This window comes from Myxine glutinosa, chromosome 9, assembly GCF_964187855.1.
Source record: "Myxine glutinosa chromosome 9, kmMyxGlut1.1, whole genome shotgun sequence".
Classification (NCBI taxonomy): Eukaryota; Metazoa; Chordata; class Myxini; order Myxiniformes; family Myxinidae; genus Myxine; species Myxine glutinosa.
Window position 1 is genome coordinate 88742902 of NC_136269.1, and position 19380 is coordinate 88762281.

At 41.0% G+C, this 19380-nt stretch overlaps 2 protein-coding genes across 2 annotated transcripts in view; both read left to right on the forward strand.

Annotated features, from left to right (window-relative positions):
• The window catches only part of LOC137435236 (protein phosphatase 1 regulatory subunit 16A-like), a 71231-nt gene extending 57008 nt beyond the window's left edge, over positions 1–14223 (forward strand). Inside the window, exons 7-10 of the mRNA XM_068128854.2 lie at positions 1729–1854; positions 2436–2511; positions 7535–7655; positions 10783–14223. Of these exons, the coding sequence (XP_067984955.2) occupies positions 1729–1854; positions 2436–2511; positions 7535–7655; positions 10783–11410 (951 nt within the window). The 3' untranslated portion in view covers positions 11411–14223. The remainder of the gene's footprint in view (positions 1–1728; positions 1855–2435; positions 2512–7534; positions 7656–10782) is intronic.
• LOC144893635 (uncharacterized) overlaps positions 1–19380 on the forward strand; it is a 1058663-nt gene that overhangs the window by 273686 nt on the left and 765597 nt on the right. The gene's annotated exons all lie outside the window — the stretch shown is intronic.

A 19380-nucleotide genomic window follows, 5' to 3' on the forward strand; every position in this document is an offset into this window, starting at 1 on the left:
GGGATGATAATGTCAGGGGTAGGAATGGGAGATGACATGAGATGGTAGTCTTTGCCTTCTTGTCATTTTCTTTTCACTAAACTGTGATTTTAAAAAAATCCTTTTTTTTCATTTCATTCATCTGTGAAGCAATGGATGGAAGAACGTGATTGGACAGATGCAGAAAGGCATTTGCACAAGCAGTAAACAGAGGGCTAAAGGAGTGCAAGAGAGTCTGGACTTTGGAAGGATAGAAAGGAGTGGGTTACTGGGTGAACATGCTCATACTAGTTTAGCTATGGGCATAGGTTCAAAATAGCAGGGTGCGCAAGACCAGATGATAGATGGTACAATACCGAGAGGCCACAGATGGTATTGTATTCTGCATTTCTTTTGGAGAACTGATGACCATTAATTCCTACATCCATCGTATTCCATATGAACCTTTTAAAGGACATATCAGTGATACAATACAAGTTGCTGAAAAACCTTTACAAGTTAAGGGTAAACCTGCCTGATTTCAAAAGATTTTCACAAATGGTATGTCCAGGGTGAATTTGCTTGAGACAAGCATGGGACATTTCTATCGGAAAAGAAAGAAGTAAAGATGGAGATTAAATTGATGAGTGGAGGAGAAATTCATTTAGAATATGGCATTAGAGAAAAATTGGGAAAGAAGAAAGGTCAATATTCCGGACTCGACACCATGTTAAACTCAATCATTAAGCATTTTGACTAGTCCTTTAAGTTAAATGAATGAATATATGATGTTATAATGTGATGGAGCGAGTTATTAAAACAGGGAATGGGATCTGGAGATAACACTCTCAAGGTGGGCTAAATGTATTATTTTCATGTTGAGGTTTCCTTCCTCTTTGCAACAGGATTGACTCATTGAATTATTCTTGACTTGGTGATGCTTCCACTAAGGGTCATCAACAACACTGCATCACCTCCATTAACATTTGATAACCTGTTACTCGCATTTCCATAAAAAGAAAGTCCGCAATGTGGTCACAACCTGCGACAAAATCCAGTAACGGGCCGATTGGGAAAACGCACATTGAAAGCACTGTTAAAAGATGAACAGCGTGATTGGGTAATACACATTTAATGCATTGTTAAAAGATTAACTCGACACTACTTATCCATGTCAACTTCCATCACGGCTATATCAGAACGAGCTGATTTGTCACACGGTCACGGATTGTTTTACCCCAATTATGGGGCCATTGAAAAATTACGGAACACTATTTTTTTTGAGTAATTTGTGTAAGATAACTCTTGATTACGTAACATAATGCTTGATTGCCATGCGTGCTTTCTGACGGGCTTGATTAAACCTTACTATTATTCGATATATTATTTGATTGTTGGGGGTCCCTCATTGTGAAAAACACTCGACCCAAACAAAGCCAATGGAAATCTGTCGTAAGAAACCTGCGCAGTGTATAATCGGAAGAGGCCCACCGGAAAACCAAGCTGGCGGCCATATTATTTAATCTGGGTGCCATGGTGGGTGGAGTCAAGCAACAAATGTGGGTGGGGTCCAGCAGCTGTCTGGCCAATGGGTACACATTTCAATAATCGACCCCCACCAAAAAAACAACAACAACCATGCAGAGCTTTTGGAGACAAGCCTATTTGAATATGAAAAAAACTCTAATCTCCAGACAGAAAGCATATACTGTATTTTGATTTTATATTCTTTATCAGTGGTCTTATTCTCTTTTATTCTTTCATTTGCAGCTCCATGTGACTGCCTGTCATGGCCTGTATTCTCTGACTCAGCGTCTGTTAGAGCAAGGTCATGACCCAAATACTGCAGACGAAGATGGCTGGACCCCACTCCATGCTACAGCCTACTGGGGACAGGTCATTGCTTTTTCCATATTCCTCTCGGTAGTTCAAAGCACAGAAAAAATATATTTGGTTCATATCACATTTAGTTTGGCTGGTATGTAAAGCTTCTTCTTCTTAATTCGTATGCAGCACAAGGCTGCGGGGTAACATTATTGGCTGAGGGGAATGGCTGTGCAACTGATGCGGTGCCCTCTGCTGGTTAGGGCAATAGATTGGTATTTGGCCATGGAGCTGGCGAGAGCTCGCCAACTCTTCACGAAGGACACCATGGGATCTTTAACATCCACCAAAAATGCTGGCAGATGGGACGCCCGTTTAACGTTCATCCAAGGGACGGCACACACATTGATGAATCACGCCGCCTGTGATGACAGTTTATCAGTGGGTTGAAGATGCAAACCTCTGCTAGACAGCTTAGACGCGAGTGTGCGTACCTCTGGGCCATCCTGTCAGCCCTGTATGTAAACCATAATGCGCAGACTCCAGCAATATTATGAAAACCAATAATAGTCATGATGATTATGTGTCTGCTTGAGATCTTTCTCATTTCCCTGTCTTCTCCTGTCTTCCTCTATTGTGGTGGCTGTGAATAGGATGCTATAGCAGACTTGCTGCTCCAGAATGGTGCAGACTGGGAGTGCAAGACCAATCTGTGGGAAACTCCTCTTGGTATGGGAAAAAGGATGAATAATCTCATTTAGTGTAAGGTTTTATTATTTAGGGAACATTTACATGTAATGCATGTGAAAAATGGGGAACTTTTTGACCATCAATCACATCTTTCCCCCAGATGACCCTCATGCCTTTTCTCTTTTCTTATCATGAATATCTCGTTCCAAACTACTTTATTTTTTCTTCCGCATCTGCAGCCCTTTACATCCTTTCTAATTTTTCTTCATTATTCACACCCCTCCACCAAACACATCCACCTTCTCCCCCTCCACCCCTCTCCCCCCACACACACATACACACAATGGTGTCAATGAAGCAGGCATGGAATTGCCCCATCACACCGCCTTTCTCACCGATTCCCCCGCTTGGGTCAGCTGTTGGCAATTGCGAGGCCCCAATATTGATGGTGAAGGCAGGGAGGAGGAAGGAAGTATTCTGGAGAGAGAAATAGCGATCTGAGCTAAGTGAGGAGACTCAATGGTGGACGGAAGCATATCCCCATCATGGGGAGCGCCCGACTTTACAGACCATATGCTATCGGGAAGAAGTTGTGCGGCTGTTGATGTCTCAGATGGATTGTGTAAGGCACTGAACGACATGAATGAGAGCTTTAAAAGCGACATGGCCATTGTGAAGAGGCTTGATCAGTCGTGGAGTCATGGATTGCCAAGGGACACATGAGCCAATGCAGCCTACAAACCGGGACGAAACCCCACTTATGGTTGCGTCTCGCTTGCACTGCTTTGAGCAACGGACAATTATTGTGCTGCAAGGCTGGCGACAGCCGTTGATGGTATTGTGGGCCAGGCCGAACAGGGGGAGGTAAGCCCAAAGCGATGCAACGCTATTCACGCCTTTGCCGGGATGGCGGGCAGCCCAATTTCAGAGGGGAAAGATCAGTGCCGAACGTAACCGTGACTATGGTGGCACGGGGAGGAACTGTGCAGCAAAGCTGGGGCTTGGAACATGGCGTGACGGGGGGAGGGGATACGGACCCACTCTGGGAGGGTGAGCGGAAACCGACTGATCGACATGGAACGGGTGATACCTACAAAGACAGAGGGGATGAAAATGCAAACAGTGAATGATGATCAGCAGGAATAGGAGAGAAAAACGCAGAATGTAGGAGAAGAGGAGGACAAGGATGATGAAGAGCAACATGTATTGGAAGAAGAGCTGACCTACAAAACAGAAGAGGTAAAATTGACACCACTCAGAGGAACACCACAACTCTATTGAATAGAATACAACAAACAGATGAAAATGCTAATCAGGAGATCCAACCGATCAATTGGTAAATTATACCAAATCATCCCCTTTTAAGGAAATCTATACTTTGTGCTTTGCAGCAGCACTGCTCATTCAAGAAAAGCAACAGGAAAATAACTCCATAAGAAGAACAAACCAGGCCCTACAGACAAAGACTAAACACAACCATTGAAACAAAGACTAGAAGCACAGAGAGAGCAACTGAGAAGGAAACGGGACAAATACAACAATTCCTAAGAGGAAACACATGCTCAAAGCTAAAGAAGAGAATCCAAAAATATATACATGTGCATAATCTAAGACAAAGACCTCGAGCAAATTGGTGCTGAACACAAATTTAAAATAGAAATGAAGATTAAAATACAAAGCTATGATGAAGTCAACAATGGGAGAAAACAAAACCACATGTTTGAAAATAACTCGCAATATAGTACTGCAAACAAGGGAAACAAAAGCAAAATGCATCAATTCCCCCTCAAAAATGCTGGACTTGAAAATTTCTGGAAAGGAATTTATGAAGACCCAAAATAACATAATAAGGAGGTGGATAAGATCTGAAACTTGGAAAAGAAAAAACAACACCTAAAGCAATGCCCCAAGTGATATTTGATGAAGAAAAAAAACCTGAAAAACGCCAACCTTTAAAAGCCCAGGCCCGGATGGAATTCCAAAGTTCTGGCTAAAGCAACTAGATGCTCCACACAATCACTACTCTCAGAAATTTAACAAAATTATCCAAGAGGAAATGGTAATGAATGACTGGCTCACAGAAGGTAACACATTCCTCATCCCAAAATCTGAATGAACCCAACTACCTCACAAATACTAACCAATAACATGCCTACCAACAAACAACAAACTTTTGACAGGAATCATCACAGAAGTGATGCACCACCAGCTAATACAACAAAGAGGCCCAGAGGCAGAACATAAAGGATGTAAGAGAGAATGCTCCGGAACAATAAACCACCTACTACTAAACAAGGCCGTACTCGAAAACTGTAAACCAAGAATAACCAAATTGTCCACGGCCTGGATAGACTATAAAAAAAGCTTTTCATAGTGTTCCACATTCATGGATGATAAAATGCATGCACGTATACAAGATCAACCCCCAAATAATCAAACTGATTGAAAAAGCAATGCAACACTGGAATTACAGCACTCAGAAGGAGAGATCAAAATAACAGAAGTGAAGATGTGACGAGGGATCTTCTAGGGTGATACCCTTTCACACTTCCTGTTTTTCCTAGCCCTGTTTTGCCTGGCGGAAACCAATAAACTAGATATCAAAACAAGGAAACTTCTCACTATCCTCATGGTGTTCTCCAAAAATCAATGCATCCAAAGAATGTACCTGCCGAGATGAGAAGGAGGTACCGGCCTGATGGAGCTCAACCAAGTGTACAGAATGACAACTGTAGGATTGGCTGAGTATGTGAAAAATTCAACAGACTACCGCATCCAGTTTGTACGCAAACATGAAGACAGCATGCCAGAAAGGGTACTAACCTGCTTCACAAAGAAATTCAAAAATATAGGTGTGAAGAGAATGTGTCACACAATAAACTGAAATAGTAACAAATACAACCCCAATGATTGCAAAAAAGAAAAATACAAAAGTGAAATTTCAACAGATGTACTCCGACATTTTGGACAATGACAAAAGAGCAGGAAGGTATAAAAAATGAGGTGGACAGACTGGGCATAGACAAAGAAGGCTCAATGGAATGGCTAAGAAGTGGTCAACTCAACTAGGATGGACAATGAATCATAATAAATGCCCAAGACCAAGGACACTAAGACCAAAAATGGTTTAAATAAAATGGCAGGACTGAATCAATCGGACAGGTGTTGATTTTGTAAGGTAGAAACAAAGAGCATAAGCCACCTCCGATCTGGATGTAAAAAAAACTCATGTCAAAACAGCGATACACACAAAGGCACAATGAAGTATTTAGAGTAATCCATTGGCATATCTGCAAAAAATTGAATATCCCAGTTTCAGAAAACTCATGGAAATATGAACTAAAAATAATAATTGAAAAGAAATAAACAATGCTCACGTATGACCTGATTATCCCAGTGGGTGTGAACATAGAATAGAAAGCATTGCAACTGGATATAGTACAAAAAAGGACAGCATTGAGGTGTCAGTACCCAACGATTTTGGCCAAAACAACACAGAAAAAAAAAATTAAATCGATATATGTGGGAAAATTACATGCACAGATCAGAATCGAACCCAGGGCCTCTGGAAAACCATGTCAGTGCTCTTTTTTCAATTTTGGAAATATTTCCCACATACTGTATATCAATTTAATTATGTAATCCTGTTCATTAATATAAATAAGAAAAGACCAATCACCAAGATCTCAAAAGATCCTAGAATCTAAAGAGCGCTGAAATTGTAACTGTAATAATTGGAGCAACGGGAATATAAAGAAGAATCTTACGGAGAACTTAAAAACCATCCTTGGGAATATTACTATGAACGAACTGCAGTTGGAAGCTGTCCGGGCCTCAGTAGTGAGGTTCACTGTTTTTTCGTTCCAATTTTTTGGAGATTAGCAAAACTATACATTTTTGGAATATTCAGAGCATGAGGAATCCAAAAATTAATGTTGGCATTTGCGTAGACACCTGCATGGCCGCCATTTTGGATTTTCAAAATGGCCACCATAAAATACATAATTTGCGCTATCTCGGCTTCTAGTCAACCTAGAATCTTATTTAAATATGCTAATCCTATGTTTTCTGGGTCAAGAAAACCATTGGTGGGATGGTTAGACTTCTAATCCTAACACTTGCTTCACTTTTAGGACTTTCCAGATGACACTCAGGACAGTGATGAAGATCTGTAAAAGCATATTTCTGAACGGTATAGACCTAGTAGATCCTGTGTATAGGACTTATAGTTCAATCTGATACTAACAAGGCTGCTTCCTTGCTTTATAAACCCATACCTATAACTTCAAAGGACTTGCAATATCATGTATTATGTAATACAGTTATATCACAAATATAAAGACAATGGTTTTCAATTACTTTTGTTTGTTGCTTTTCTATAATCCTGAGCACTATTTTGAGGCCTTTATTGGATTCCTTGACCCAGAAAACATAGGATTAGCATATTTAATTAAGTTTCTCGGTTGACTAGAAGCCGAGATAGCGCAAAATATGTATTTTATGGCGGCCATTTTGAAAATCCAAAATCTGTGTCTGTGCAAATGCCAACATTGATTTTCGGATTCTCCATGCTCTGATGATTCCAAAAATGTACAGGTTTGCTAATCTCCCAAAATCTTGAACGAAATTATATTTGTTAACATAGTGAACCTGACTATCAGTGACAATCTTGAAAAGAGCCAATGGAAGAAAACTTTGAGAACAAGAAAACTTCACAGCTTGGTCCATGAATTGTGATTCCGCTTACCAAAACGGAGGTGGATACTTCTAGACCTGGGAGAACTCAGTTCCACCTCCGGAAACCAGCATACGAGACGAGAAGCAAGCACACACGCACACACACACACACACACACACACACACACACACACACACACACACACACACACACACACACACACACACACACAATAACTTTCTCAGAATCTTGGATTTATCTATTGTCTTAGTGAAGATGCATGATGCACTGGTAGTTAAAACATACTGATTTCGGAATAGCACTTCCCTTAACAGGAAATATCAGTAGATATTTCTAACAATGTGTGTTTGCCACATGTGACAGACCTGTGTCCAGATGACAACAGTCGAAGACGGTTCTTGGATCTTCATTCAAATGAGATGGACAAAAATGGTCCTCGGAATTTGGTGAAAAGGTCTACATCTACATGGAGGGGCAGCAAAGGGTGAGGGATTAAAGGAGGGTGAAAGGTTCAGAGGTAAATTTTAATGATTGATTGGTGATGACAGGTCATGTGCCCCTTTGCCGATGTGACCCGATGGAGGCAGCCCTCACATTTATCAATGCAGCCTGACCCAGCTAGCAGGAGTTGCTTTGATATGAAGATAGGTAAATATAAATCTCACATGTAATCATTGACTTTGGGAAAAACTGTGTCGATACAAGTTTCAAATCCACATGAAGTGAACCAGAAGGGAAGAAACCCGTTTTCACCAAGTTTACCACTTGAATCTTTCAGACATTGTAAGAAATGCACTTTCGAGGAGATATTTGCACATCACAGATCCTTAAGCGGACACATTATTATTTTTTTGAAGGGATACGTTTTAGAGGATGATATCCCTGACCCATTAGCACAAAAAAAAATTGGGAGAATAATAAGTTTGATAATCGTGTTTCAAAATCGACCTATTTTTCACTTCCGTTATGCAAATGCGCACTTCCGCTGATTAATGTGACGTCACGAGCACACGGCTCATTAGCAGACGTGTACATCTGCATTTCATCAGAATCATCGAAAGTTATTCTAGCGTTCAAGATGCCAATGTGCCAAGCTTTTAACATGTTCCAATCAAGACACGGGCGAGAGTTACGTTTCAGGTGAGCTAAAAGTAAAAGCAGGTGGGTAAACTATTACTATACGAATCTACACCATACGACAGTCAGTTGAGGCTGTGACGCAGTCGAGCTTGAAGGCAAAGCCGTAGCGGTGCGTTCCTGGGCCGCTCCTCCAGGATCTGTAGGCTGTCCTGTGCTGCGGGCCAGTTTGTGCAGAACAGTAACATTTCTATGGAAGTCGGTGTGGTGTGTCGTGTCGTGGGATCTCTAGTTCCGATCGGATATCTTACGAGAATGCAAACTGCCCTCAGGGCATATGACAAACAAAGGCACAATGATACACCGACCAATTATAGGCCTGAGGGCACTTCAATAAATGATGAAATATTCCCATATGCTGGTTCAGTTATCTTGATGGGTGGGCTCAATACAGATGCAGTGAACTAACATCGCAATTTTTGGCCAACAGGACGACGAATTGGTCCGTCACTGAAGTGACAGGTAGGCTCTGCTCGTATTCTATCTCGTAATATCGATAACTACTTGAGGGCTAGCATACGCCTGGCTTGGGCCTAGCTTCAAATCAACATGTAACTCTCGTCCGTGCCTTGCTTGGAACAGTTAAAAGCTTGGCAAATCGGCATCTTGAATGCGAGAATAACTTATGATTATTCTGATGAAACGCAGATGTACACGTCTGCCAATGAGTTGTGCGCTCGTGACGTCACATGAATCGACGGGAGTAGCTCATTTGCATAACGGAAGTGAAAAATAGGTCGATTTTGAAACACGATTATTCGGCTTATTTTTCCCTTTTTTGTGCTGATCGGTCAGGGATATCATTCTCTAAAACATCTCTTCAAAACTTTTATAATTGTGTCCCTTTAAACTTAAAGGGTGGTGCTGAGGTAACGCAATAACCATTGAGCAAAGTCTTGGGTCGAATCCCGGCTTGATTATAAATGATAAGATTAGTGTTTCTCAGGTGAGGTGTTGCATCACAGGGTGCGTAAAAGTCTCAGTTCCTGTCTCTTGGATGGGCATTGAGCTCGGTGTCCTCTCTGCTAGTATTAGTAGACGTTATAGATCCAAGGTGTCTTTACAAGAAGGAGACAAGTTATCGGTGGCACCATGAAGAAATTAAAAATTTGCTGCCACCTTCAATCAAAACGTCAAGCCTTTTGTGAAAGACCTGGGCCAAAAACCTTTCCTGGCCGACTCCACATGCAGTTTTGTAAAAAATCAGCAAAACATTCTTTTCGTTTTACGGTCTACAGAGAATAATTAATATCTTTTAATTCAGAAGTTAAAAAAAAAAAAGATCTAAAGGTGTGGTCATCTTTGAGTGGCGCTGCTACAACATCAACTTCAGGTGGGACTACTTCCAGTGTGAAATGGTGAGGGCTTGGGTAGGCCGAAACTGGCCCCAGCCAGATGGGAATGGGAGCTTCAGTGATTTTTCCTTGAACCTGTACAAACCGTTTAATATCAGGGTCTGCTGCATTGTTACCCCTGATTAGTTAAGCAATGAAGTGACAAAAATAAGTATTGCTTTGAAATATATTTTGTTCCCTTTCGACGTCCAATTTTCATCATCACGTTTTCATACGTATCTTTCCTGATTATTACTGTTTTGAGAGTTTATGTGCTCCGAGCTTATCTAACAAGTAAACATGTTCCTCCTATAGAATGTGCCCACATATTACCTGTACAAAATGAATATATTACCTGCCCCCAACCACCCATACCCCCTCGCTTCAAAATCACATCGTTTCTTTTCCGATCAATGTACTTCCCTTTTTTTTCTCTCCCCAATGGAGTTGGGCCTTTTTCTCCTTCCCTGACTCACCTACCCTCACTTTTCTTTCCTATCCACCTCTTTTACTTTCATTTCTCAATTTTATTTTTGTTGGGGTTGGGCTAGCGGCTAGAGTGCCGGCTTAGGATCCTAGGATCCTGGGTTCGAATCCCGGTCGATCGCTGAATTAACGCCAGGGGGGTTGACTCAGCCTGTCATCCTTCCGAGGTCGGCTAATTTGAGGACCAGTTCACTGGTAATTCCCTGTTTGTCGTTAAAGGCGGCAAAAAGGGTTGGCGTCAGGAAGGGCATCCGGCCGTAAAACATTGCTTCAAAAAGGGGACCGAAAAACGACAACAACCACGGTTCCCGAAAAAGGCCAACCCCCGCTTTGCGGGGGGAAATGGCCTCTAAAGGTGGTTTTTTTTTTCTTTTTTCTCAATTTTATTTTTCCTCAATGAAACTGCCCTAATCTCATCCTCCTGCCCCTTTCCCCTTCCCCCACCCCTCTACTCCATACATCTATAATAATTACTTGGATAGTCCATTGGCCCGCTATATGGCATTGTTGAAAGGCAAATGTAACAACTGACATCTTCCCATATATTCGTTTCTTTGTTCATATATGTACATGAAACATCCTAATTCGATATTTCTATATCTTGTTTATTTTTGAAAACTCATGTTTCTTTTTCTACGTTCTGTCCCCACCAAGGAAAATATCTTCATTTGGGCGGGTTGAAGTGGATGGCCAAGCTGCCCGCTGTCTACCGGGAGAGGCTTTTGCCTGGCAACCAATGCAAGAGGTCATACCTGGAGATGACGGAGCTGACGGAGCTGTTTTATCCCAAAAATCTGACTCGTTCCCGTTGAGCACAAAAAATCGACGGCAATCGGACGGTGTGCTCAACATACCCCTGACGATAAAATGCAACCGTCGCTTCTCTATTTCTGAACCGATGTCTGATTTCTTGAAGAAGATTCTGCTCAACGCAGAAATGAACACTGCCCCAACTTTGGTGAAATCCCTTGCGATATCAAATGAAGCATTCACAGAAGCTCCGGAAGAAAACCAAAATTGTGGCTTGAATGATATCGAAAAGGCAAATGATCCCGTCACTGTTGAAAGTACCATGGAATGCCATCCCGATTGTGGTAAAAGCAATGGCGTTATAACTATGGACTTAAAACCAACATTGCCCTCGTGCACAGATGATGAAACACCTGATTCTGGCAGTGATTCCGACGAAAACAGGAAAAATAAAGCGACGATGCCGAACAATGAAAGTGATGATGTTGATAACTGCATCTTCTGTTACTGTTGCACTTGTAAAGTTATGTGATGATGAAGTCGGAATAATTAGGAATTTGCTCTTTTATCTGCAGCAATATTTGGAACCATACCGATGACCTAGGACTGGCTTGTATTTTTAATTCAGCCGAGTTTGTACACATAACTACAATACACCCAGCCCTCGATTTACGGAATATATATATGTTCTTGAAAACTTGTACATAAAGTGAAATTCCGTATATCGAATCACATTTTCCTATTGACTTCGATTATATAATTGGAGATGCGTTCCTACAGAAAATATTTCATCACTAAGATGGAATAACAACACACTTAAGAATACAGCAAAACTTTTTAAGCCTTGTCCAGACATCTTGACTTCGTTTTACTGAAGTACGAATGTTGAAAAAGGGTGAAATTCTGCATAGTACAGAAATAAGTGTGATGAAATATATCAATAAGTATTGGTCTTAGACACAGGCGATACCTCTTCTACTCTTCGTGAAGGACACCGTATGATCTTTAACATCCACTAACGAATGTCAGCAGACAGGACACCCAGTTTATCGTCTATCCAAGGGACGGCACACACATTCATTAATCACCTTGCCAGTGCAATACCGGGATGACAGCTTATAGCTGGGCTTAGGTTCCAGCTCAAGGCAAGACAGCTTAGATATGCGTGTGCGTACCTCTAGGTCATCCGGCCAGGATGGTACAGAGCTATTGCTAATGATGACCCTCCTTAATCGTTATCAACTTCTTTAATCATGTCTGTCATATAGGGTTAAATCAGCAAACTTGGCAGTAGTTTCAACATCCATCTTGGAATTGCACTCGAGGAAGTTCTACACTAAAATGTATTTTCTCCTGTCTATCTGAGAAAAAAAAACTGTTGACCAAATTTACCCACTCTTCTGTAGATTTGCCTTCAGATTTTCTCCTCCCTTGTTGTGGTTGTGTTTTGTTTTCCGCAAGCTGGACAGTTGTTCTTCTTTTATGTACAACACGAGGCTGTGGGCAGCATTTTTAAAATTTATTTACTGGAGCGAGGCTATGGAAGAGCAATACAGATCTGATAGTGGAACAAACAACAAGGAAATGAACAAACAGGGTAAGAGGAAAGGGAGGAGGGGAGGAAACGCTGAAACTAGAAAGTAAGATGGTTTGGGTTAGGAAAAGTTAATGGCATTAAGAATGATCATGGGAAGACAAGAGATGGTGGTGCACTGCATGTTCGAAACCCTGGAGGGAAGAGTGTGAAAGAATAGCCTCTGGAAGGCAGTTCCATAGATGGGAGAAGTAAGGAATAAAAGAGTTAAGGTGTGCAGTCAATCTAGATTTTGGAAGTTTAATCAGAAGGGGGTTAAGGGGAAAAGCCTTCTCCCATTCTGATTTTTCAAGCCGTGATTGCACATACCTCCGCCAGGCTGAACAGTGTATGTTATGTATCCCACTGATAGGCCTGATCTGGACCTGGATCCGGCCATGAAACAAAATCGAGGCAATTCTTCCTTGTCACACACCCAACCTGGCCACCAAGTTTCGTCCGAATTCGTCCATAACTGTTTGAGACGTCGTGTTATATATCGTTTTTTGGTCCAATCTCTCAATGGTGAATAATCATGTTAAATATTCTAGTATCTGGATCTTCACCAAACTCTTATTAATTAGTCCTTGTCACATTACCCAACCTGTCCACCAAATTTCGTCCAAATCTGTCCACAACCTTTTCAGGTATCCGGCTCTAAGACAGACAAATAGACAGGGGTGAAAATAAAACCTTCGGTTGCAGAAGTAATAATTTTGACAGCTTTAGATTCCACAGAAACCAAAAGAGACAGATGCGATGCTGGGGTGCCAGGTCACAGGGGATAGCAGTACTCCACTGAGCTACAAACTAAGACCTTGTAGATTGGGAGTAGCTCTGAGTTTTGAGGGAAAGACTTCAATCAATAGATTATGAATGTCTAGTCTACAGATGGCTTTGGAGGTCAGCTTTACTATGTGGTCAGCCCAGAAATGGTGAGGTGAGGCCTATAAGTTTAAACAACGAAACCTCTTCCAGTGGAAGACCAAGGAAATTGGGGGGTTCATTTGACAATCCTTCTAGAATGATAGGGTGAGACTGAGATTTTCGAGGATTGAAGGACATGTAAAATATGAAGGAAAGTCCTTACCAAATGTCAAGTACCGATACCTACCCCTAAAAAGGGAAGCACATAAAATAGGTCCACATGTACATTGATGCCCGTCAAAATCGAGCTACCAATTGGGATACAAATAAAAAATATTCATTTTTAACGTTGGGGCAGGGTGCACAGTGACCCCTGTAGCCTATGGCCTGATGGGCTTTGTCTTGTGTATATGGTAACATTTCTTGACCTGTCTCATCTGCACTCACTCTAGGATATAGCAGATCCAATGGCATTTTTGAACAACAATATGCTCTGTTTTTGAGCCAGTGCAACATTGTCCAATTCAATCCCGCCTCCCGGTTCTGAAACCTTAAGGCGCTGTCTTGTCTGCTAGCATTCACTGGAAGGCGTTAAAGATCCCATGGTATTTTTTTTTCCGCAAGACGAGACCATTGTATGCCTGCATCCTCGCCAAATTTCAAATTCCTTCCCTGACCTACGGAGGCACTACATCCGCAATGCAACCGCAGCTCATCAATGATGCAATGGTGCAATCCTGCGAAAATTTCCATTGGATGTTGGTCAGATATGCATCAGATAGACAAATGTATTGTGAAATTTATAATAGGTCATTTGAACAAAAAGGTCAAGTGGCATGTGGCCGATCTAAGAAATGTCAAAACCCAGATTATGTGTTATAACTGGTCAATGAAGGAGCAGGAAGGAGGTGTCTTATTGTGTAAAGTCATGCAGTTACACAGAGGCTGGTAAAAGGTTTCATAAAACGAAATAAATGTATGTATCCTAACAAACAACAACAAAAGGAATCCCAACAGACAGTTAATGGTAAATTTGGTGATATGTTGAGGATATAGGCCTTTATTGTCGTTTTCAATCAACAGTAACGAGGAACTTTGACACAAGAGAAAGCCATTTGACCCATCATGCCTGCAAAACAAATCCGTCTCAGTCCACAGACCCAATCTCAATTGGGGTAAGGAAGGTGCCATTTATGCAAACAAAATAATAATATTTAAATGAGTATTTTTACTTGTGAAAATCGAAGATTTTTCAAGTATAATGGTTGGTCTTATTTTATTATTATTACTACATAGTGCCTTCAGAAAGTATTCACACCCCTTGAATTTTTTCACATTTTGTAATGTTACAGCCTGAATTAAAAATGGATTGAATTGAAATTTTTTGTATTTGATCGGCACATAATACCCCCCATAATGTTAAAGTGGATTTTTTTTGGAACTTTCCACAAAATAATTAAAGGCAATAGCTGAAATGTCTTGAATCAATAAGTAAATAAGTATTCAACCGCTTTGCTATCACACTCCAAATTGAGCTCAGGTGCATCCAATTTCCTTTGATCATCATTGAGATCTACAACTTGATTGGAGTCCAGCTGTGGCCAATCAATTGATTGGACGTGATTTAGAAAGAAACACCTTTCTATATAAGGTACAACAGTTGACAGTGCGTGTCAGAGCAGAAACTCTACCATGAAGTCCTAGGAATTGTCCGTAGAACTCCGAGATATAATTGTGAGGTGGCATAGATCTGGGAAAGGGTATAATATAATTTCTAGAGTGTTGAAAGTTCCCAAGAGCACAATGACCTCCATTATTACCCTCGCCTGAGGAGAGGGTATTGCATTTGAGTCCGTTTGTCTGTTTGTTTGTTTGTCCGCACAGAATAAATATGATTTTCTCTGCAACCGTTGGTCCGATTGACAGGAAATTTTAACCTTAGGTGCAACTCCACCTGTATAATTTTTTATAATTATTACGTCATAGGTCACGTGGTTCGGCCGCCATCTTGGAAAAATCGAAAAACTTTGCACCTCTATATCTCTGAAAGCGCTGAATAGAAAAAATTGAGGCATAGCTCATTGTAAATAACTCTCCATGGGGAATAAAATATGTTAATGATGATGTCATAGGTGCCTCCATTATGACATCCTAATTCGACAAGTACAAAACTTCATCCGATCAAGATGAAATTTCTTGAGCATAATCTAGGGATAATTGGTGGAGAAAAAAATAATGATGTCGTCATCGGTTACGTAGTTCGGCCGCCATATTTGTTTGAACACAAAAGCCTTAAAAACCACTGAAAACACATCTTGGCGAGGGTCTGAAAACACATCTTGGCGAGAGTCTGCAATTTCTGGTTGCTCTTTCTTGTTACTTTTGTTATTAGAAGCTGCCTTGGAAAAACAGCAGGATTAGCTATCTTGGGGGGGAAGTGAAGACATTACAACCTCCATCCTGTGACTCTTAGTCATCCTGTTAAGTTTGGTTGAAATTGCATAAGTAACAACCGAATGTGTCGTCGTATCGACAGTGGTTATAACAGGCATTCAGAACATTTTTTTAATCAATGTATAATTTCCTTGTAGTCAACATCCACACAGCTGGAAATTAACCCAGAAATCAAGAAAGATCACTTTGGCCCGGCAAGTTGAACACAGATACAAGGCCGTATGTTCAAAAATCCTTGAAATACAGAAGAGATTGCCAAAAAAAATTACCCAAACATTGCCAAAACAATTACCCAAACATCAAAAGAAACAAATTTTCTTATTCTTCCATTTTTGTGTCGCTCTGATGGTAAAATACACCACTCAGGGCTGCCGCTGAGAGATGCAGTGGAAACACTCAGCTGAGTGAGGCCTGCTTGAACCTGCTTGAGTGTGGGATCTGTGAAGGAAAAGTTTGTCAGCCAGTTGCAGTCATGTGGTATCAGGCTTCCAGATGGTGAGTTCGGCAATTCTGCATCAAAGGGAGGCACAAAGCGCCCCTCCCTTTATATAAGGGATCCTTTCTCTGCATGCAGCTTTAACATGGGGACTGAAAATGTGTTTCCGGCTTCGACTGGACGAAATCGGCTACAAATTTCAGAAGTAAATAAATGCTTTGTACGTTGAGGTAATATGTTCCGTGATTAACGGAACGTTTGTATGTGATTAACGAGGTGCTCATAAGAAAAAACCCAAAAAAGCCTTACCAATATGGAGGCCCGCCATCTTGTTCAGCCCACTGCCACTCGCTGGGTTCTTAAGCCGCCATTTTGTTTCGGCCTTTTTAAACGTGCCTTGCCTCGGAAACACGATTGAATATCATTACATAATTGAAGCATATCATCAAAATCTGGATTTGGATATGAGGATTGGATGCTGTAGACTAATAAATGTCCAAATCTGGAGTGAAATCTGACAAAATTTACCATATCTAGCGATTTTTATAACTAAGTGCATAAATTCATTTATTTAAGTGAGGCTGTCATTCTCTTTCTGGGGTTAGTGTTTACGGCGTAGCCGATAGGGCAAAGCAATCTATAACAGTGTTTGTCCGTCCGTATGTATGTATGTCCCCTCGAACGTATACCAATCAGAGCTGAGGATCTGGTCACATGTGATTATGTCTGATGTCATTCCGGCGGTGCGGCGGCTGACTCTCCACCTCCGCCATTTTGATTTATATGGCGTTCATGCCGAACATATCGTCGAACCTGTCATATATCACAATCCCCATGGTCTACCTTTACGTTTTTCATTCTGTGTGAAACACAAACAAACTGATTGTTAAAATGACCATGAAATATTGAAAGCATCGGCGTTACGGCTCTTCCATCATAATGGTACGTATAGGCCTTAGGCTTTATGCTTCACCTTCGGACCGCTTCGGACAAAGCCCTGGTTTCTTAATACAGTAGTATCGTATAATACAGTACTGTATATATATATATATATATATATATATATATATATATATATATATATATATATATATATATATATATATATATACATACATATATATATATATATAATTATATATATATATATATAATTATATATATATATATATAATTATATATATATATATATATAATTATATATATATATATATATAATTATATATATATATATATATAATTATATATATATATATATATAATTATATATATATATATATAATTATATAATTATATATATATATATATATATATATATATATATATATATATATATATATATATATATATATATATATTGTTACGGATCTGGGACGACGGCGCTCCCCTTGCCAAGGGGGGTTAACCCCTTGTCCTGTATACTGGCCGTCGTCGATCCTGGGGGTATGACGTCACGCCCGGTCAGCGCTGAATACGGTATTAGGCCTAACCGTCCAATGACCTAAGTACCAGCGCTTCCCGGTACCCAAGGAGATACTCCCGCTCATGCCGCAGCATAATTGATTGATTGCGCCGAGCGAAGCGAACTGCGGCGCGAGCCGTTTATCAATGACTAACCCGATTGCGGAGCTTTGGCCGAAATCGCACCACAGGAACTCAATGGGGAAATCTCTAAAACGATCGGATGAGGAAGAAGAAATCAAAGAATGGAGGAACAGATATTTATTAATTATTTACACAACCACAATCAAAGAGAAGAAAAGATAAGAAATGTAATTTACAGGGAAATGGAAGGAGCAGAAGGACACAGAGCAATTCTTACTTATACAGTCTTACTTAAACCCACAGGACAAACGAACAGACTCACACGAATGGGGAATTGCAGATTGGATTGGCTGGAGGGAGAAGAAGGTGGGACCACAGGGCTGGAAGGTTTGGCAGGGCGGCACAGCAAGCAGGGTCCGCTCCGGGCTGGAAGCGAGCAAGGCGGCGGCAGGCACACGTATCTCGTTGCACGCGGCAGGGCTGGTTTTTGCTTAGACACGCCTCTGGCTCCCTCGATCATCTGCCGGTGGGGGCTTCCCTTGACGGGTTATATAGCCACGCCCTACCAAGCCATAGCCACACCTTACCAAGCCGTGCCCACTGAGTCCTGGTTGGGCGCAAGGGCTTCCTGGCTCCACCTGATGACGATGGGCGGGCCACGCCCTTCTTCCCCGAGCTGACGACGTGCTTAATGGAGGGCGAATGCAGTTGGCAATGCAGTTGGCATTGCAGTTGGCATTGCAGTTGGCAATGGAGGTTTTGGGCAATTGAAAGGGGAAATCTATCTTATTTGATTTGGTGCAACGCAATGAACTCATGGAAAAACAGAGCCTTATACTGACATAGAATAAAGAGATAACTATTTAGAAGGTCCTATGATTTTCTACATGTGTGCGATGGACTAGCTAAAGGGACCACCTTTGACCTTTACATGAATGGAGGTATTTACAGGAATCATTACATTATTTACAATGGGGGTATATTTACAATCAATTACACAAAGTGCCCGGTTTCCCAAATCCGTTACACTGCCCCCTTCTCCTCCAGGCACGTCCCGGGCCTATAAAACTTTATAGTACATGGTGTTGTGTCATTGTAGTGCAAAATTTGCTACACTGGTGGAACCAATGTTTTTTGGAATCCTTATACCCTAGGCAACAAGACCTAAGTTGGTTCCATTTTTGTCAATGGCGTCTTTGGTCGCCATTTTGACTTTCAATATGGCCGCCATTTTTTGCAATTTTGTATGTATCTTTTCACATAAAACACTTTGATTAACCATTTTTACTGGCATTTTTGTCATTCCTTGTACAGAAAATCCACCAGAACACTTATATCCAGTTAACAGATGTTTTTTGAGAAATATCTTTGGCTAACAACTTGTTTTGAGCATAATCTAGTGGGTTGTAGCTGAAGAAGTATATGCACAAATTTTCTAGAGACGCCAAGTACAGGAAGAAATCTGGCTGCTTCAGTGAACGTGTGAAGTTAATCAGCGCCAACACTTGCCTCATGTACATTCGTGCCCATTGATACATTGGGAATTTACTGTGGCTCCTGTCAAAATCACTGAGCTGCTTTTCCAAGTTTAGATGTTCAATCTCCATTAGAAGTTGGTGATGGGCTT